The sequence below is a fragment of the Procambarus clarkii genome, chromosome 49 (assembly GCF_040958095.1).
Source record: "Procambarus clarkii isolate CNS0578487 chromosome 49, FALCON_Pclarkii_2.0, whole genome shotgun sequence".
In the NCBI taxonomy this organism is placed as follows: Eukaryota; Metazoa; Arthropoda; class Malacostraca; order Decapoda; family Cambaridae; genus Procambarus; species Procambarus clarkii.
Window position 1 is genome coordinate 17,654,783 of NC_091198.1, and position 22,465 is coordinate 17,677,247.

Sequence of the window (22,465 nt, forward strand, 5' to 3'; positions counted from 1 at the left end):
CAGGACCAGTCTGGTGGCATACCACTGAATCTTCTCTAACTTTGTCCTGTGTTTAACTAGGTATGGACTCCAGGCTGGAGCTGCATATTCCAGGATTGGTCTGACATAAGTGGTATACAGGGTCCTGAATGATTCCTTACACAAGTTTCTAAAGGCAGCTCTTATGTTGGCCAATCTAGCATATGCCGCTGATATTTGTTTGATGTGGGCCTCTGGGGACAGGTTCGGTGTGATATCAACCCCCAGACCTTTCTCTCTCTTTTATTTTTGCAAGATATCATCTCCCAGATGGTACATTGTATTCAGCCTTCTGTTGCCTTCGACTAATTTCATTACAACATGAGTTCCGTAAGTTGCAGAGAGAGGATCCCTCCTATGCATCTACTGTATTCTTACAGGCTGAGACACAACCTAACTCTATTCCTGGTTTCTATGTAGAAAAATATGTTGTAGAAAATAGTAGACATAATTGTAGATCCAACAAGGCATACCTTGAGAGACAACCATGAGTCACAGTAAAGAATCATTGTAGTTTGGTGGTTGTATGATAAGTTATTGATGGCTGGTAAATAGCAGCAGACAATTTAAAAAGGTATTCTTAATTCAGCCAATTTATGGAGATCAGTCCCTAGGCAATGAGTGCCCAAACACAGGCAGCTGCTATAAGGGTGAACAGTTGCTGAAGCATGCGCCATAGTACTGTACTCCTGTAAATGTTTAAATAGCTAAAAATTAGACACAAAAAGTTTAGAAAGGATATTATGTTAGCATTTATAGGTTAGTATCTATGAGGGTAAATAAAGTTAATGACAAGTATTGTGATGGGATTTGGCAAGGCAGAAGGAAGTCAGGCATGAGTGTGGTACCTGGATGAGGTTTTGGAAGTTTTTCTACTCCCCAATCCCAGCCCTGATAGGCTGGGATTGACTTGAGAGCTTGGTCCAACTAGCTATTGCTTGGAGTGGCCCAAATGCACACACATCCACCACAGCCTGGTTGGTCCGGCACTTCTTGAAGAAAAATGTCCAGTTTTTTCTTTAAGACTCCAACTTTTGTTCTGGCAACATTTCTTGTACTTGTTCGGAGGATATTGAACTATAGACCTCCGATGTTCATACAATGTTCTCTATTTGTGCCTAATGGCACTACTTTTCACTGGCTCAATTCAGCATTCCCTTCCACATCATTCACTCCAGTATGTTATGTTACTGTGTAAATTTGGGACCTGGCCTCCGGTATTTTACATGTACTGTATATATCATTTAATATCTCTTGTCTCTTTTCTAGAGTACATTTTGAGAGCTTTGAGACAATCCCTATAATTTGGGCTCTATCGTATTTATGCACGTATATATTCTCTGTATTCCCTCTATTTCAGCAATCACTCCTGCTCTGAAAGGCAAAGCATGTATCATGTAGTACTCAAGGCAGAACAGAACCAGTAATGTGAATGGTATGAGTATTGGTGTGGTAGTTGAGTGTCCAGCAAGCTGTTAATAGCTACGGGTCATTTGAGCTTTTCTTATTGGACTGGCAAGAGCACGTGTCAATACCAACCTGTCCTCGACTCGAGTCTATTACTTCCAGCGGTCGACCCCACAGATGCATTCAGAAATGTTTACATGCTGTTTATTCAAAACAGGAATTTTCTCAAATATAAATTAATATTATAATAAAATAGCATATTGTGCATATATAGGCATAGGTTAGGTGTTTAGGTTCTGTTGGCGAAGCATTTATAGCGTTGTGGTTCGAACAAAATTCGTCAGTGAAGTACTTGTTCTGGAAGTGTTCGGACATCATCAGTTGCGAGTCATGTGTAAACCGTTTTTCACTCAAATAGTGTGTTTGGCGGGGGCATGGAATCACTTTTGGATCTTTGTTTGGAGGACGGGCTGGTCAGTACCTATATGAGACTAATTGGCAACAAGTGCTCTGGTATCTTGAGCTGGGAACCAATGAAGAACATTAACTTCTTATATGTCAGCTAGAGAGAAAAATGAGAGAATGAGAATACAGTATATCAGAAAACTGATTACAGAATACTTACTTCTTGATCAATGAAATGGTTATCTACTAGGGAAACAAATTCTACTGTAAACTCTATATGGATACAAAGATCTCTTCCCAACTTCATTGAGACAAGAGACCAAACTTGACTGGATTTATCATTTCAATATTCTTCAACAATGAATATACGTTGACAGTTTTACCATTACATAAAAGACCCATGCTCTTTAACAGGAGAGAGGTTAGGCCTCTCCAACACTGCCTCTGTCAGGAAATGGAGGTTGGACCACCTTCCTTCATTGCTTATCAGGAACAAGATGGCTTGCCTTCTGAATTACTGCTTTGAATATGTGCAATACATTAATACAGTACAGTATATGGAAATTCATACATTGGTTGAAAATTATTTTGCTTGAGACAAGTTCAAACAATTATATTTTATATATAGAAAATTAAATAGGGAAAATATCAACTTCAAAATTTGGCCAATATTTTATTAGAATAATAAAATAAATTTTAGGAAAATAATATATTTCCTTGGTAAGAGAATGGTAAAGTTTAACTTTACGTAAATTAAAAATAAATCTAGCAGATCCAGAGTTAGTTTGACATTTCAAAGACCTAACATTAGCATTACTTGATCATTCACAAAAAATACCAAGATGGTTTCAAGCAATTGATCTACCTTTTATATGTCATACATACATTTATCAACTAGACAAGATAAAAAAAAAAAACTAATGTTGAGTGTTATCAAGTGACCCCTTTCTTGGTGAGCCCCGGGGGTTTCCTGAAACTTTGTTGCCAAGATCTCAATACTGAGTTACATCAGTCATAGATGTCCTGTTGGCCTACTGGTCGCCAGAACCAGCACCTCGCTTATATGCACAAGGAGCAGGGGAGATTGTTATGGTCATCCTCGCCAGGAAAGCAACATGGCTCGTAGGTGTACATGATACACCTAAACCAGCTAACAGACTCCACAAAAGAATCAGTCAAAATGGTTCACACAAAACTGGGTACAAAACACCATTTAGTGAGTCGAGCCAATACATCAGCATTCTGGAACTCCCAGTTTCAAGTCAAGCGACTGCTTCAACCAGGACCTGATGGACCATGAACCTATGAACCTGGCACAAGGGAGTGTGTCAGGGAGCCATCTGTCTTCACCCGGAAAGGGCATTTCACGAAATTAAATGCTGGTTTTTAGGAAGGAGACCTTCGGTAACCTCCTGAAGTTAACAGGAGAAAGAGAGAGATGTGACTTACCAGAAAGGAAAATAGGTGCAAACTGGCCCAAGATAATATAACGCAAGCCAGGGCCAAAAGAACAAAACCCACACCTCTGGAGGAGAGTATAAAGCTTCCCAAAATGACATCAGGTGAGAGCCAACAAAAGCAATGTCTTAAGAAAAATATTCGTCCAAAGGGGCAACTATAAACTTTGGGTATGTTCACTAACATCCATCTAGAGACCAAGATGGCTTAGGGGTTGCATGAGCTGGCCAGATGAGACAAAGCCAGAGACAATTTGCGAAACAGTAGCAAGGAATTACTGTATCGACAAAAAAATGCGCTTAGGTTATCTTGAGATGATTTCGGGGCTTAGTGTCCCCGCGGCCCGGTCCTTGACCAGGCCTCCACCCCCAGGAAGCAGCCCGTAGCAGCTTTAACTCCCAGGTACCTATTTACTGCTAGGTAACAGGGACATCAGGGTGAAAAACATTTTGCCCATTTGTCTCTGCTCCACCGGGGATCGAACCCGGAACCTCAGGACTACGAATCCGAAGCGCTCTCCACCCAGCTGTCAGGAGCCCCAGCTTGTAAAGCTAATGCCAAAAACTAGAAACAATACACTAGCAAGATGGGCCCCATAGGGCAGAGTCCAAAGGATGGTCAGCATTCAACTTTGAGAAGTAGTGGGACTTGCTATGATGAGGCGACTAGGGAAGGAGAGAGGTGGAACGTCTCCCATTAGCAATAGGACTGAAGCAGTCGCTGGCCTTGAAGCTGGTAGTTCTGGGTCACCACCTGTTGGCTGCTTGGTGCACTAAGGGATGTTTTGTACCCAGTTTCAAGTGAACCATTTCATTTTGAGCAACTCTTTTGCAATGTCTGTTGGATGATTTGGTGCTCCATTTTTATGAATTATGCAGTTTGTATTGTCTCGTCTACTTTCTGGTTACTTTCCCAGTGATGGTGATTGTAAATCCCCTGCTCCCTGTGCCCCCGAGGGGTCTAGGTTCTGGCTCCAAGTTTTGGCTCTTGTTGTCAAGACCAACAGGACACACATGATTAATGTGACTTAATATTGGAAAGCTATACCGGCAACATAGCTTCAGGGAGCAACGAAAAGGCTCCTCCAGAAAAAGATCATTGAAGTGAATTTGTGAGTGGCACCCGGCTTCTCTCCTGACCCAAGGTCATAGATACACCCATGTCACTGCTAGTATGCCAGGCTCTGTGCAGCTTTGAGCCCCACTTTGACAAGTAACTTTTTATATGATCTTGCCTATATTACTGTACTGGATAAGAAAAGGGAGCTCAGTAGATATCTTGAGGTTATCTTGAGATGACTTCGGGGCTTGGTGTCCCCATGGCCCGGTCCTCAATCAGGATTCGTTTTTGTTACACCCCCCCTATTACCACTCAATACCAAAAATAATCCAGAATTCTCACAAATTCATCACGGTGATAATAGCCATGGAAGTTAACATTATTAGTTACAATACCTAAGATACAAATTTAATTTGCAATATAATAATAAGGGGTAAAAACTTCATTCAATAAAAAATATTTTTTAGATGTCGTGTTCTCTCCAGAGAGTAATCTTTGAAGGAGTGACACACACTTAAAAAATCTCACATTATGTACAAAAACAGTTCCTAATTTGTGTATTTTAAGGAGAAAAATAAAACCTTTGTGATTAATACAAAACCTTAAAAAGTTTCACAAGCACTTTAAACTCCAGAGATTAAAAAGAGAGAGAGAGTGCCGAGAATGTGATTGAATGGCACTCAAGGAGATGGCATCAGCAGAGAACAAGATAGTACGACAGTTTTCAATACACAATGTGGGGAAATCATCTAAAAGGAATGCTACTGCACAGCACAGTACCAATAAATTTAATTGAAAGTTTTCCTTAGCCTTCACATAGTGACATTGTGCTTCATTGGCCTGCAAATATAACGACAGTGCTGCATTTTCCAAATCAAATATTTGATCTAAATGAGCTAAAAAAAATGTCTAAAGTAACATGAATGTTTCATAATAGGAAAGACTCATTTTAATAAAAAAGTATTTCTTGTTTAATTTACCACTTAAACTTCATATTTACTCATAACTTTAAGTAGATCTTTAGATTTTCTTTGGTTGATAACTGCCATAATGACTTGGGTAGCATTCTAGTTAACCACTGTTGTCCATGAAGGCAATATTGGAAGGCAGGTACATGAAAGATACCTTGTCATCTATGAATGGTCACTGTACTTGCCTTGCTCTTATCAATTCATGGCCTACTTTATTGTCTTTGTGTCACACAAGTCTTCAAATAACAACAACTTTCCCATTCGGGCTTCATGTCAATCTTCTTTAATTTGACTTAAAGTCTCAAAAGTCTTTAAAATTAAAGTCTCAAAATTAGGGCACATGAAGTAGCAAAGATAAATTCTGTCTGAATCCACCAATTTGAAGGTGGCAAATTCACAGAAATAACAAAGCTTTCAAGACAGGTAGCACAAGAACTTAATTATACTTAATTGGTTCTTAAAAAATTAATTTCAACAGATTAATGGCTGTTTCAAAATCAGGTACAAGGTTAAGTCTATATGAAGCAAAACTTGAAGCTAATTTTTATGAAATACTGTATAACACATGAAAAAATTACAATGCACAATAACATTTTCAGAAAAATTTATGGAAAATGTTGAAAATACATTTCTTGTACTTGTAGGCCCCTCCTAACCTAAGAAATAACAGTAAATCTAACAAGGCCGCCTGGACCCCTTACTTCTCGTATTCGTTTCAGAGTACGCAACACTGTCATCATAGATCTTCCAGCTGTGTCCAGTTTCAGTCCACTCCAGCGTTTGATGTCATCATCAACCACGAAGTATGAACCTGTTTAAGAGATATGCAATAAAATTCAATGAAAACATGGCAAATTGGTGAAAAGAAAAAATGAGAGGTGAATGATAGTGAAAGGAAAATAAGGAGGAAGACACAGTCGCTGAAGCCAAAGTCAAAGAAACAGAAGAGTAGCAGAGACTGCCACTAAAGCAAAAATAAATTACCATGTATACATGTGGATTGGGGAAGAAACAAGCATCGAGTGTAATGAAATGCTTCTTTTGGGTAGAGCCCTGGTGGCTCACTGAAACTATCTTTCCAAGATGGCTCTCCACTACTGGGTCACATCAGTCACAATGATATAACAAAGGTAGAAGATAAAAAAAAAAAGAAGTGATATGATCACTATGAACAAAATAATAAGATATCAACACAATTTCCAAAGAAGAATTTTGAAAACTTGCAACTTCAAGAACACGATGACAGGTTCAAACTAAGGAAACAAACCTGCTGAAAAAACATTAGAAGTTCCCTTTACAGAGTTGGAACAGATTAAGTGAGGTGTTGGTAGAGACCAAAAGTGTCAGTCGTTTCAACGTGTCATATGACAAAGCTCTGGGTGGGAGAAATATTTTCCCACTTACCCCACTTAATTAACTACCGGTATTTAATAAATATATCTAAGAACATATGAATAAAGGAAACTGCAGAGGGCCTATTGGCCCATACACGGCAGCTCCTATTTATAACCACCCAGTCCCACTCACATACATGTCCAACCCATGTTCAAAACAGTCAAGGGACCCCACCTTCTTACCTTAAGGTTACCTTGAGGTGATTTTGGGGCTTAGCGACCCCGCGGCTCGATCGTCGTTCAGGCCTCCTCATTGCTGGATTGGTCTACCAGGCTGTTGTACGCAGCTGCTCACAGCCTGATGTATGAGTCACAGCCTGGTTGATCAGGTATTCTTTGGAGGTGCTTATCAAGTTCTCTCTTGAACACTGAGGGGTCAGCCAGTTATGCCCCTTATGTGTAGTGGAAGCGTGTTGAACAGTCTCGGGCCTCTGATGTTGATAGAGTTCTCTCTCAGAGTACCTGTTGCACCTCTGCTTTTCAACGGGGGTATTATGCACATCCTGCCATGCCTTCTGGTCTCATGTGATGTTATTTCTGTGTGCAGGTTTGGGACCATCCCCCTCTATTATTTTCCATGTGTAAATTATTATGTATCTCTCCCGCCTGCACTCAAGAGAATACCTCCACAACGTTACGCGGTAATTGGTTCTACAATCAACAAACCTGTCACCGAACCAGTAATTACCCAGGTCTTTCCTAAATCTAAACTTATCCAATTTATAACCATCTAATAATATATAGCTATGAGGATTCGTTCTGTTAAGCTTATAAGACTAACCACAAATTACTAACATATAAACTATGATGATTTGTTGTGTGTTCATAAATAATAACTAAATTGAGCAGTAACCAGATCCTTCCTACTTTGTCTGGCACAACCATCTAACATGGCTTGATCATCTTTTCTTCCTAACATGGATAAAAAACTATGATAGAAAAATGAGTGCAGTAATCAGAGGCAATGTATCGGACTGGAGAAATGTCACAAGTGGAGTACCACAGGGTTCAGTTCTTGCACCAGTGATGTTCACTGTGTACATAAACGATCTACCAGATGGAATACAGAATTATATGAACATGTTTGCTGATTATGCTAAGATAACAGGGAAGTTAAGAAACTTAGATAATTGTCATGCCCTGAAAGAAGACCTGGACAAAATAAGTATATGAAGCACCACTTGGCAAATGGAATTTAATGTGAATAAATACCATGTTATGGAATGTGGAATAGAACAGACCCCCCACACAACCTATAAATTATGTGAGAAATCTTTAAAGAATTATGATAAAGAAAGAGATCCAGGGGTGGTTCTAAATAAAAAACTGTCAACTGAGGAACACATTAAGAACATCATTCGAGGGGCCTATGCTACAATTTGACTTCAGAATTGCTTTTAAATACATGGATGGAGAAATTCTACAGAAATTGTTCAGGACTTTTGTTAGACCAAAGCTGGAATATGCAGCAGTTGTATGGTGCCCATATCTTAAGCAGCACATCAACACACTGGAAAAGGTGCAAAGACATGCCACTAAGTGGCTCCCAGAACTACAAGGAGAGATTAGAGGCATTAAATATGGAAAACTAGAAGATAGAAGAAAAAGAGGCGATATGATCACTACGTACAAAATAGTAACAGGAATCGATAAAATTGATAGGAAAGAATTCCTGAGACCTGGAACTTCAAGAACAAGAGGCCATTGATTTAAACTAACAAAACAAAGCTACCAGAGAAATATAAAAAAATTCACTTTAGTAAACAGTGGTAGACGGTTGGAACAAGTTAGGTGAGAAGGTGGGAGGCCAAAACCGTCAGTAATTTCAAAGCGTTATATGACAGTGCTGGGGAGACAGGACACCACGAGCATAGTAACTACATTTAGGCAATTACAACCTTCCCACTTTGTTATGAGACGATGAAGCTATCTGTAACTGTCGATTCTCATTATTAATAAAAGTGGAGGAAATCAAAGTCAACCTTTTAAAAATCAAGTAGATTATTAAAATAAAGTTAATCTTAAGACCAGAAATAATTTAATACACACTCCAGATGTGAGAGTCGGTTGCTAACTTCATGCACAAACGCGAGTTGGGGGACTTCACAGCCTTATCAACCAGGCCGATTCTTCACAGCCTGATCAACCAGACTGATTCTTCACCACCTGATCAACCAGACCGATTCTTCACCACCTGATCAACCAGGCTGTGACTGGCTGCAAGCAGCCGTGTCTAACAGCCTGGTTGACCAGTCCAGCAACGAGGAGGCCATCTTGCACAATGTCAGCTTGGTACGACATACATTGACATGCCCAGCAACCATCGGACGATTATGCCTTACTTGCTGGTAAAAGGCCGTTCAAAAGTCCATGTTCGATGTACCATGATCCGACCCATAACTAACGCTGAGTAATCTCACGGTTTTACCGTGTTTTTAGTACAGCTGTACTGTATCTAGATAGTATAATATGATCGGAAACTCAATGAGGTGGCCAGTTACGAGACTGACAACTAAAATACAGTGTTCACTCGAACTGAGGCACTCTGATTTATAGCATATGATTATGCGTAAATATATCAATTTGTTCCACGCGCACACACACACACGCTGTATAAACTAAAGGGAAACAATAAACAAAGCCATCTAACTTGAACATCAGCGCCTTCTCCCCTACACGACAAGAAAGCAAATAGCACATCCATGTGTTTCTGGAGCCAAAGACTCACCCACTCTGCTTTTTTTCCCGATGTGCATAAAATCAGTATAATCTTTTGAGTGTTTTTTGCATTTTTCTAACTTTTTGCATGCAAATATATAATTTTTATATGAACAAATAATCTTTGTTCGCTCACAGGCAGAGTGGCACTTTTCATGATAGCCGCACGTTAAGGGTTAACATTATCTAGAGAGGAAAACAGTAAGGGAAAATGAATGAAGTATACAATGGAGGAAATGACGTAAGGGTAGTTATTAAGGTACTAAATATATGAACACAATAGGACAATACAAAATACAATGGATACAAATTGAATAGGTGCAGATACATAGAAGACCTGCGTAAACAAATTTATTGGGAATAGGGGGGAGATTTATTGAACAAATTACTGGATAACAATAGGATCACAATGATCAATGATACAGTTAGACTGTACTGTACTGTATATATAAATTAGTTTAATGGGAATAAGTAAAAGCTGCATTGCATAGGCCAATAGACTTTGCTGTTTTTACTATTCTTTTGTTCTCAAATTGGAAACAAGTGCACCAGAGGATATACTAGTGTGTAATAAGGAAGTGGAATGAACTAGAGGTGGTGGAATCATTCATCGTACAGTTTGAAGAGCCAGGAAGACAATACTAGAACGTCAGGAGGTATAAATGCATCAGTTTCAGTAGTTACCAGATGGGGCTCTGGAGGTGGAGTTTGCTTCCTGTACACATAACTAGGTATTTCCATGCAATATAGTATACACACACATTTTGAAGCAAATATTTGCAAAACAGACCTAGTCACTGAATAAAAACTTAAAATCAAATTTTATAAATATCTCACGGAAAAAAAACCCACCTTTGGTTTCTTGGGTCTCCTGCCGTTTGCAAATATTAACAATTCTCCAGTCAGTTTCGGAAAGTTTGGATCTATGACGCGACAAGAGAGTGTACTTGCTGTCCAGGGTCTTATTTAATTCATTAACAGCATTATTCACTTGCTCGTACTGGAGACGACCTCGGATGTACCTTGTGGAAGATTTTTAAAAATAATTACCACAACAAATTTGAACACATTAATTTTTTATATACAGTAATATTGTTTTTCCTATAAAATATTCTTGTTTGCTAAATATTAATACAATAATTGGAACATGATTAATTGACAAACAATTTCTCTGGTTCTGTAATATCGAGATCATTAGCTCCAAATAAAACCAACCATGATTGAAAAGTAATAAAATGCCTCTTTCTGTTTGGTTTTTCAAGTCTCCCTGTTGCTTGAAACCTGAATAGCTCTACACAATTCGATCCACACCAGGCCCTTGTGAGTCAATGTAAACTTACCAGAAATCAAAGGCAAAAACATATGGGCTTTAATTGAGGTGTAAGGAGCTAAGGATACTAGATCACTCAGACCAAGAAAAGGCCACCAGAAAAGTTGAGACAATATAGACAACAGTACGGAAAACCTAACAAAAAAGGAGACCCTGAAATGATTCACCAGGATGTGAGTTGGATCACTTGCTTTTTAACCCTTGGATGGAGCAGCTATTGATAGCCGATAACACCTCTGTACGCAAGAAAAAATTCAAGAAATTGTTTTCCATCTAAGATTGTTAAAAATTTTCCTGATCATAGGGGGGAATTGTAGGCGACATTTTGGCCATGATAGGGCAAGGAAGTCCGGCACAAAAAACAGACCCTGAAAGAGTACATGTCCGGGTCGCTCTCCTCCAGCCAAGCCATCAGGAGAGAGTTACTACAAATACATTACCTAATTATTTCAATGTGTTTTTTTTCAGTAATATTTTTCAATACTCTGTAGTGTGATATATTTATATTATAAATTGTGAACCATCGCTATACTGTACTCAAAAGTATAGTGTGCATATTAGTGATTCAATTATTATACAGTACAGGTATTTATAAAACAATATTTTTGCCGTTATTACGCTATACACATTACATACAAGTATCTACATTTTTGTGCACCATAATGCACCACTAAGCTAGTATGGTGTCCGAACAGCATAGCAGCCACCATACAATGCATGACATCACACACACACACACACCAGCCAGCAAGAGACGTCGTCTCACTTGGCAAGAATCTTCCTCCTAACATACTGTTTTTGCTGTTATTATGCTATATGCACACGTTATACAGTATATAAGTATATAAATTTGTCTTCACCATAACAAACCATTAAGCTTGGAGCAACATGTAACAAATGGAAGTCAGTGTGAATAAATATCATATTATGGAATGTGAGAAAATAGACCACACAACCTGTAAATTATGTGGAAAGAAACTAAGGAATTCTAATAAAGAATGAGATCTAAGAGTGGTTCTGGATAGTAAACAGTCACAAGAGGAACATAAAGAACATTGTGCAATGTGCATATGCGACGCTTTCCAATTTCAGACTCGCTTTTAATTGCATGGATAGTGAAATACTAAAGAAAATATTCATGACTTTTGTAAGACCAAAATTGGAATATGCAGCAGTTGTATGGTGCCCATATCTCAAGATACACATCAATAAACTGGAAAAAGAGCAAAGGTATGCTACAAGATAGCTTCCGGAACTGAAAAACAAGAGTTACGAGGTGCAGCTAGAGGCGTTAAATATGCCAAAGCTAGAAAATAAAAGGAAAAAAGGTGATATGATCACCACTTACAAAATATTAACAAGAATTTACATAATTCCTGTTTGCAATTCCTGAAACCAGCAACTTCAAGAACAAGAGGACACACATTCATGGTAAGGAAACAACAGCCCAAAAATCTATTAGAAAGTTTTCTTTTGCAAACAGTGATAGACCGTTGGAACAAGTGAGAAGGCGGAGGAGACCAAAACCGTCAGTAGTTTCAAAACGTTATTTTACAGTACTGGGTAGATGGGACACCAGGAGCATAGCTTTCATTCTATAACTACACTTATACACACATAAGTGTAGTTATAGTAATTACACATGACGGCAGGCTCCTCCTCCTCCTAGTACATGTGACTATGAAATGGAAGCAGGATTTTTTTTAATGGGTTAAGGTAAACTCCATTACATCCACAGAGCGCTATTATATCCATATTTGCATCATACATGCAAACAGACAATAATTGTTTAAATTGTCGTATGATGATAACCACATTACCCTGTGAATCAAGGAATGACAATAACTGCTGTCTAAAGGCTAAGCAGTACCAAGGTAATACTAGTGTTTTATTGTGTTTTGGAGTTGATCCTAATGTACAACAAATTAATGTCCAACAACAATTCCGATCTAACTTTCCTACGAGTGTGATAATGATCCTATTTTAAAGACTCTGATGATAAAATTAATGCTCCATTTGGTAAATTATTTCAAAATAAACTATTTCAAGATGCACCTCAGAAATACACTTTGGTACAGAATGACATTACACTGTGTGTAAGATCACACACACAAGAGACCACTGTGTGTAAGACCACACACAAGAGACCACTGTGTGTAAGACCACACACAAGAGACCACTGTGTGTAAGACCACACACACAAGAGACCACTGTGTGTAAGACCACACACAAGAGACCACTGTGTGTAAGACCACACACAAGAGACCACTGTGCGTGGTCTTAAAATGGTGTTAACATGATGCAAAGCGTGTGGTGTCCCTTTGTGTCATGTCAAGTGCTTTAAGGGGGGTGTATTACGAAAATATGCAATAAACAAAAACTGGTTCGATTTCAATAAAAAAAATTTGACTAGTTCTATATGAAATTGGGTTCAACTGGTCCAAGTCTCAGCATCGTACCATAAAATAGGTGGAAAATATATATTGAATTATGTGTCACAAATTTTCTATAATGGTAAAAAATTAACAACACAAGTGTCAACTGAAATCATGTCTATGACTAAGCTATCACAATAGCATATAATAAAGTATTTTAATATTTAGTTTTATGCCAATAAAAAAAAATAATAATTTTTTATCTGCCGATTTGTATGAAACTTGTACACCTTACAGAACGTAAGCCTATATGTAAGGGTGCAAATTTTGGAGGAAATTGGTTGATGTCAACCTCAACATCTGGCAGAATTTTTGACCGTATTTAGTGTCAAGCAACAAAAAATTGACTCATTTTTTTCAATTTACATGAAATTTACACCTTATATGTACGAGTTTACGTCTCTACAATCTCTATAAAACACTATTCCTAAGTTCATCTATTGATTTTATAAATATTTGCAAACATGAAATATTGGCATATATTTTTGGGAAACTTTGACTACTTGTATTTAGTAAAACTAAACATAATTTGGATAATCCCCCTTATACAAATCCTTTATTATATGGTAGTGTGATAGATGAGTGTCATACACACACATATATATATATTACTGTAAGCTCAAATACAGTAGATCATTTTACCCTAAATACTTACTTAGGAACAGACTCAAATTCCTCAACAGTAAGATAGTCAATAGCTGGAATCTGCCGTGTTTTCCCAGAAGCTACCTTAGTAAAGACCTGAAAACAAAACTAATCAGTAAGTATGCAAAGATTCTTTCTAAATATAAAACACTATATGCAGTTGCCAGTAAATTAGAGCTGTAAAACAAAAAACAAACTAAAATAAACAAATAAAAATGAGGAAAACAAATTATAGAATGAAAAAAATAATGTGCATGCATGCATGTGTACAAACATTGTCCATTCTACATATTTTATGGTGGGTCGTTATCATCATCATCAGTCGTGACACCTCGAGAACTCCAGGGTGATGATGCTGGGTGATAGTGCTGGGATGAGCTATACAAGTGGTGTCCCAATACCATAAATATAATGAGAGCATTGATAAAAGCTGGACAGTGGCAATTGTTGTGAAAAATATATAAATCTTTGAATTTTGTTTTTTGCCCAAAGCCAAGGTATGTATATTATATATATATAATAGGTTAGGGGCATAACTGGCCGACCCCTCACAGTGTTCAAGAGAGAACTGGATAAGCACCTCCAAAGGATACCTGATCAACCAGGCTGTGACTCGTACGTCAGGCTGCGAGCAGCCGCGTCCAACAGCCTGGTTGATCAGTCCGGCAACCAGGAGGCCTGGTCGACGACCGGGCCGCGGGGACGCTAAGCCCCGGAAGCACCTCAAGGTAACCTCAAGGTAGGTGAAGTTGTAAGACCCTTAACCCAATTCCCAACAGCACTGTGACCTTTTTTGGGCACCGATATTTCATCAAATAACCTCACATGCAGAGGCCACGCAAGTAACATTTGTGAGAAGTTCGAATGGTCCCTCTAGCCAATATGCAACAGAATATTGCATGTGATTTGCTGTATTTGAAAAATTTCAACTTCCATACTACGCTAACAGTTTCTTCTATGCAGACTTCTTAAAAGGGTTTCATCTGGTAAAGTTGGGTTCATTCTCAACTCACAATAAGGAATCCAGATTCAAATCTTTGTGCAGGACAGAAATGGTTGAGCACATTTCCTATCACATAATGTGTGTTCACCTAACAGTAAATAAGTACCCAAAGGTTAGGCAAAAAAGTAGAGGTACCACCTCATCATGGGCTTGCATTCTGGGGAGGGTCAATAGTTCGACCTTTGGGACCCTGATGTAAGCTTAATGTATATACAGAGGAGCCTCGATTAACGAATTTAATCCGTTCCAGCACCGAGCTCATCATGTGAAATGCCCGTCTTGCGAAACAAATTCCCCCATTTAAAAATAATGTTAATAAAATTAATCCATTCCACCCCCGAAAAACATCAATATGACATTTTATAATGTAATTATAATACTGTACATGTAATTATTATAAATGTTTTGTTTTACTGTTTCAATTGCACATGTACTTTACCTTATGAAGAGTCTTTGCTGGCTTGATGGAAACGATGGGGAAGTGGGGAGGAGGAGAGGGATTACGGTGTGGAAGGAGAATCCACCTCTGAGACAGATGGGCTCTCTTCTTGGGAATTTCACCCCACTGGGATCAGGTTGTTTCTTTCCAAAGAATGTATCTATTGACAATTGCTTTTGTCTTCATTTTAGGATGTCCCTAAAACGAGACAGCAAATTGTCATTAAACATGTTCACACACCATGTTGCCACTGCTTTATCAGGGTGATGCTTTTCCAAATTTATAAATCTTCAAATTTATAGTAACTGTCTTTCTTCCTCTTGACAACACTATCTTTACCAAGCAGCATCTTTGGCGACATCGTGGGTTACAAATTGTAGTCACAAAACCATAAAGAAAACCACAAATAAATGCAGAGGGATGCTCGTCCTGCACAATACAACAACAACACTGTCGTTGGAGGCATCGAGAATTTGCGAGAACCAGCGGGAATGCTAGGAAGCACCACGTGTGTTTTTCATTAATCGAGTGGAAGGTCATCAATCGAGACAAATTTTCTGCAAGTGGCTTGCTCGTTACTTGAGTTGCTTATAGATAGGGCTGCTCATCACACAAGGTTCCTCTGTATACACAAAGGCTGTCTGTCCCCTAACAAAATTAATTAATTTGTTAATTTAAACTAAAATGAATGCTGTTATTCAAATTAATTATGTAACAAACCTTGCCCTGACCATGAAGACGTACATTTTCTTTGTTGGCATTTGCTTGTTTTGCTGTCAAATTGGGTGAAGTGGACATCTGAAGAGAAGTACGGGCATTGGCATGCGGCACATGGCTTGGTAAATTATCTGTCATGTGTGTGAGCCGTGCACAGAGTTGCTGTATCTGCTCTATTTGACCCTGTGCAGTTTGAATATTATTTTTAGCAGTGGCCACAATGCTTCTGTACATGGCAACATCCTCTTGCATCTTCTTAACTTCTAAGCTTAGCTGTTCTATCTCCAAGACCGTGTCTTCACCCCAGCCTCCTCGCAGTTCTGCACATATCTATAGAGTAACAAAGTAAGCTTCAGAACTTGAACACCAACTGTATCAAAATAAATAATAATTTAAAATTAAGTCAGATCCAGAAAAGTAATTTAAGGAGGTAAATCATTGAGAAAGAACTTCATTAATATGGGTTGAGCAAATTGTTCATATATTTTTTGGTACTTTAATACAAAAAATTCCTGGAAGTTTGGCTCGTTCTCAGAAGAGCACATATGAAGTTTAACTCAAATCCTTTATTTATTCCATTAAACACTTGACAAACATAAACATCAAATTGAACCATTTGCACTCCTTTAACCCCTGGGAGGTGCTTGCCTTCATAACCTTCAACACAGCCAGGCGCAAGAAAAAATTAAATTGTTTTAAAAGTGTTCGTGTTCCCTGATCACAGGAAAAATAATAAAAATCATAGGCGACATATTTTGGCCGCAATAGGGTGGAGAAGTCTGGCAAAATTGAGGCGTTGACAGAGTAAGCGTCTTGTGGCGATCTGCTCCGCCCGCACTGACAGGTGGGAGTTACCACAAACATATTACCACCTAATTTTTACAATGTGATTTTTTCAGTTTTTTGCAGTAATATTATTCAATAGTGTGTAGTGTAATATATTTATACAATAAAATGTGTGAACCAACTGTACAACTAAGAAGCTCACTGTGAGCTTAGAAGAAGCAGTGAGGCTTCACTGCTTGCTTGTCTTATTAAGAATCTGTCTAGACACACTTGTTTATCCCTACATTTTAACACGTCTGTAGCGAGACATCACATTGTCGGTTAAAAGGTCAATGCGACGGCCTGTTACAGCTTTATCTGGGCGAGTCTTTTCAACAAAACTTTGCAGTTCTTCCCATACCTCACACATCTTCTGAATGAGGGACATTCTCTACTGCCTCTACTCTATTTTCTTAGGTTGAACCTTACCACTGAATTTCTTGGGACCCGTGGCATGATATATAATATAGGTAATTACTATTATGTTCAAAAAACAAAAAAGCGCAAAAATAATGAAATTCTTTACAAGCACGATTGTCACTAAATGGGCAGCTCTGCTAAACTGAGGCAGGGTCGGCCATGCCACCAGGAACCACGCAATCGACCGACCCATTCGCGTGTCAACAAAGTCACTAGTTGAGGCAAAGGTCATAAGCCGAGTGGCATTTTCCAACAAAATTTACACCGTAACTCGAAAAATTTGTAAGTAGGGGCAGTCGTAAGTCGAGGTGCCATTGAAGTCTTGATCAAAATCCTATTAACTACATGTTTCCAAAACTGTTGCCTACTATACTTGCAGTTGACATCTGTAATCTTCACTATAGACTACGAGTTCCATGACTATGATGTACTATTATGAAATACACTTTAATTCCAATTGTGGACTATGGACTATACAGATGTGCTGTACTGTATTGTATTTACAAGCTACATTCTATGTCAACCCCCTTTCTACTGTAAATGTATTCATCAGAATTGCACTTTAATGTCACACTTGTCACTCCCACATAATCTCCATTGTCAGCTAAGTAATTTATTTGAAACAAAAACTTACCTGCAAAGCACCAATCTTGTCTCGGAATTCTCTATCCAGGGATTTTAATGTGGTGGAAGTATTAACAATCGACATCCTTTACTGCAAATACATATTTAAAAATTACCAGAAATAGCATAATTTTTTATCATATCATATTAAGCTTATATCTTAAGTTAACTTACTTTTTTTCTTGACTACCTTTTTATGACTAAGCCACCAGAGGCAAATCCTCAGCAGTTTAAAGGCAAACTAATGAAAATAGAATACCGTTTAAATCCAGCCCCAATCATCATCATACTTAGCGACTTCAATCTACGGCACCTAAAATTGAAGAATGTAGCAAATACAGTTATATCCAAGAGAATACCAGGAAGTAGCCTAAATGAACAGTCATGCACAAATGTCCTACTATGGCTGTATGACAGATTTGCACTAAACTAGTAAAACTAGACAAAATAACACACAAGACCTTATTTTTTCACAAACAACAATGAATTGATCAGGAACAATGATTACAAATACCCGTTATTCAGATCCCAATTTAACTGAAGTTCACACAAGCATGGGCAATAGACCTGCACAGGGAATCCAAATTTCTAGAGGAAAAGAATTCAGCAAATATAATAATACTAAACCTGTTATCTTGCCATCATGTGAGGTTAGGGGTGTCAATACTGGAGTAGGTAGGTGCATTATCAATCACACCAAAGCCCAAACATTGTTTGTCTTAATTTGATGGTCACAAACTTCCTTGCAAAAGAAAGAAAAATCTCCGGCATAAACTATGCATTCTTTAACCACCGAAGTGCACAGCATTATAATAAATGGTGCACCAGAAAAAATGATTTAAAAAAAATGATTTTATCTTTTTACATTGTTAAAATACTGTCTCTGATCACGAGAAAGTAAAATAAAATATCGTATGTGGCATACTCTAGGGGTGATGGAGCAAAGAATTGAGAAATTTATGGGCAGAGTGATTAAGCACTCTGAGACACTTGCCCCAGTCGCACCGTAGGGCAGCAGTTGCTGTGAATATAATTGTTCATAGTTATTTCACTTTTTTTTTTTTTTGCTATATTATTATTCAAGTGTGTAATTTGAGAAATAAGTACAGGGGTACCTCGGTTTAAGAGTTTAATCCGTTCCTGGAGACAGCCCGTAACCCAAAAACTCGTAAACTGAAGCTAATTTCCCCCATAAGAAATAATGTGAAATGAATTAATCTGTTCCCAACTACCCAAAAACTTCACTTCAAACTAAATTTTATACCTAATTCATCCAAATCTACACTACAAAATTATGTTCAAGTTACTACTTACTCTTGCTGATGACTCCTGTTGGCGTATGGAAGATGGTGAGGAGGGGGGGAGGAGGAGAGGTGTTACTGTTTGGAAGGGAGTCCCCTGGATTAAGGGGCCATTGGATTAGTTTATTAAAAGTTGTTCAATGTCAACCAATATTTTTTGACTAGTTGTATAAGAAAAGGGCTGCAATTGTTCCAAGTTTCAGTGCTGCAGCCTAAATAGAAAGGGAGATTCAATTTTTTTTTTCAATGAATAATACACATTTTCAAGTGCATATATAGACCCACACATTTCAGATATAATCATTCTATGACACTTTTCTGACACATTAGCATATAATAAAGGATCTAAAGTTGGGGATTTTCCAAAACATGTTTAGTTTTCCTAATCCAAATAGTCAAAGTCTCCCCCCCTCAAAAAATATGCAAATGTAACTTGTTTATTGCTCTTATAAAATCAATAAATGACTGACTACAGATTTGACTACACGCTGACTACAGATTTTAGAGACATACGCTCTACATATAAGGTGTAAGTTTCATGTAAATTTAATAAAAAATGAAAGTTAAATGAACGTTTATGTTACTTGAAATAAATAAGTAAAAAATAAAGTTAAAGTGCTGCCATCTGTGGCTGAGGTTGACATCAACCAATTTCCTGGCCCCCCTTTGGCACCCTTACAGATAGGCTTACGTGCCATCAGGTGTATAAGTTTCATGCAAATCGTCCGATAAACAAATCTTTCAAATGTGTTTAAAATGACTCAAAACAAATGTGTTTGTTGGGTAGACTGTTCCATTATTGAGAGAAAAATGAAAAATACAAAACAAATGGGACACTTGAAACACAAAGATCGTCATGATGGAGCAGCCTACCCGACATACACTGAACGAACCTATATGGCATTGAACAAAACAGAACTGCTGTTATTATCACATTCCTGTCACAAAATCCTGAATATGAATCTATTTACACATGGTTATATTGTGATGGAACATCACAACATAACTGTTCATGATGCATCTATGCAGGAAACATCTGGGTCCTGTCTTTCTACAACATTGTGTTCACTTATATCTGAACATTGTACACAGTCTATCAAAGTCAGGATCATCTATGACACTATCAACACAATAATTGCAGATACCTGTTTTACTCATCATTATTAAGTGGTACTGTGAGCTCCTGCTGCATGTGCCAGCCTTGGACGCGCTCTCAGTATTGAGGCACTCACAATAGTACGGATGCTGATTTTTTTTTCCCCAAGATGGTGTCTGTTTACTGATGTCCTGAGGCACAGGACATGAGCCCTGTGTACCTATGGATGCTTTGAGTTGTTCCCTATACCTAAAGGCACCTTATGGCACTCTGCGCACCCCCAATCAGGCACCTTAAGGCGCTCTGCACAGTGCAGTGGATAAGCTATATTATTTCACAGGCAGACTTTTCAAGCAATGTTGCAAAGCTCTTGGTTTCTTGGACTTTAAAGCAATTGCACCCTTGGTCTGTTTGCCATTGGCATTGGCGCACACCATGGCTGACAGCTGTCCTTGTTAACCTTACTCCCTGGAACACTACCCTCACTCCTCAAAGCTAGTTTTTTTTTCAGTCAAACTCCTCTAATACAGCACAGTTTCATCACAATTATATATTTGATACAAATATAAATTATTGGACAAAATGTATGTTCCTAATTTGTTTAAATAGGTTAACACTGCTTGTATCTGCACTATTTCTCACTAACAATTTTCCTCTTCACAACAATTTTGAATATGACATGTGTGACAAATGTCACAAATGTGACATTTATGAATAAATGCCATGTTATGGAATGTGGATATATAGGAGAAAATAGTCTACATACAACCATCAAATTATGTGGAAAAGCTTAAAAAAATTCTGAAAAATAAAGATCTACGAGTGGTTCTAGATAAAAAACCATCACTTGAGGACAACATAAAGAACAATGTACAAGAAGCCTATACCTCTGTACTACGCTTTCCAATTAGACTTGCTTTTAAAATACATGGATGGTGAAATACTAAAGAAATTGTTCATGACCATTGAGACCAAAGCAGGCATATGCAGCAATTGTATGGTCCCCAAATCTTAAGTAACACATCAAGAAACTGGAAAAGGTGCAAAGACGTGCAACTCAATGGCTCCCAGAACTGAAAGACAAGAGCTACAAGGAGAGGTTAGAAGAAAAAGAGGCAATATGATCACTAAGAACAAAATAGTAATGAAATTTGATAAAATTAATAGGATAGAATTTCCGAGACCTGGATCTTCAAGAACAAGAGGTCATAGATTTAAATTGACTAAACAAAGCTCCCCGAAGAAATTAGAAAATTCACTTTCGCAAATGAAAGTGAAATGTCACGAGTGGAGTACCATGGGGTTCAGTTCTTGCACTGACAATGTTCACTGCCTACATAAACGACCTATCAGAAGGAATACAAAATTATATACTGTAACATGTTTGCTGATGATGCCAAGATACTAGGGAAGATACTTAGACAACTGCCATGCCCTTCAACAAGACCTGGATTGAATTTTATAAAATCATAAAAAGCAAATTCCAAGTGAAAGACAAGATCCAAGGATTACAAATGGGAGACAGACTCGCATAAGTATAATGGAAAGGAAATGTGTGAAACGCTAAAACAAATACAAGAATTCCAAAGTGTTTTGAGTGGAATGAGACTTTCCAGGAAATCAGCATTATGAACAGAACTTAAAAGTACAGTGGGTCCTTGCTATAAAAATTCTTGGATGGTCCAAACAGTGTGTTCAATGAACCATTCAAATGTTTAAGCGAGGATTCTTACCCCCCAAGCATCAGGTTACAATTGTGCTAGCATCCACCAAATTCATGAGAAAACTATTCTACATTGCTTCAAAACTTTTCAAACCAACTTAAGTACAACTTTATCCAAATTATATTAATAAGTACTAATATTAAAAAATATATATATGCAGAAATCAAAAGAAGCTATTATTACACCACATGTTATCAAGTTTGTCCTTGCTCAAAAGGAGTTTTGTTGCAAGTACAAAATTGAATGAAATACATCCTGTATATATATAAAAAGCTTTTTTTTTTTAACAAATATAGTACAGAACAGATACTGACGCATAGTACTTACACAAAATAATAACAGCTGTGTATTTTTATCGATGAGCTGTTTTTCCACATTTGTCAAATATCAGTGCTAGCAAAAGTTTTTGAACATTTATATCTTTGGCAAATATAACGACACTCAATCACTAAAATAATTTAGCATACAAGAAAATA

General features: G+C 37.8%; 1 protein-coding gene across 2 annotated transcripts in view; it reads right to left on the reverse strand.

Moving 5' to 3' along the window:
* Positions 1 to 2,487: 2,487 nt before the first annotated feature.
* The window catches only part of LOC123763145 (SKA complex subunit 1-like), a 30,289-nt gene continuing 10,311 nt past the window's right edge, over positions 2,488 to 22,465 (reverse strand). Inside the window, exons 1-6 of one of the 2 annotated variants that reach the window (XM_045750101.2) lie at positions 22,317 to 22,456; positions 17,879 to 17,959; positions 16,003 to 16,329; positions 13,851 to 13,936; positions 10,283 to 10,452; positions 2,488 to 6,129 (exon numbers count right to left, since the gene is read on the reverse strand). In XM_045750101.2, coding sequence (XP_045606057.1) covers positions 5,975 to 6,129; positions 10,283 to 10,452; positions 13,851 to 13,936; positions 16,003 to 16,329; positions 17,879 to 17,953 — 813 coding nt within the window. In that variant the 5' untranslated portion in view covers positions 17,954 to 17,959; positions 22,317 to 22,456 and the 3' untranslated portion in view covers positions 2,488 to 5,974. Of the gene's footprint in view, positions 6,130 to 10,282; positions 10,453 to 13,850; positions 13,937 to 16,002; positions 16,330 to 17,878; positions 17,960 to 22,316; positions 22,457 to 22,465 lie in introns of those variants that run through there. The other variant, XM_069303052.1, reaches the window with a different exon arrangement.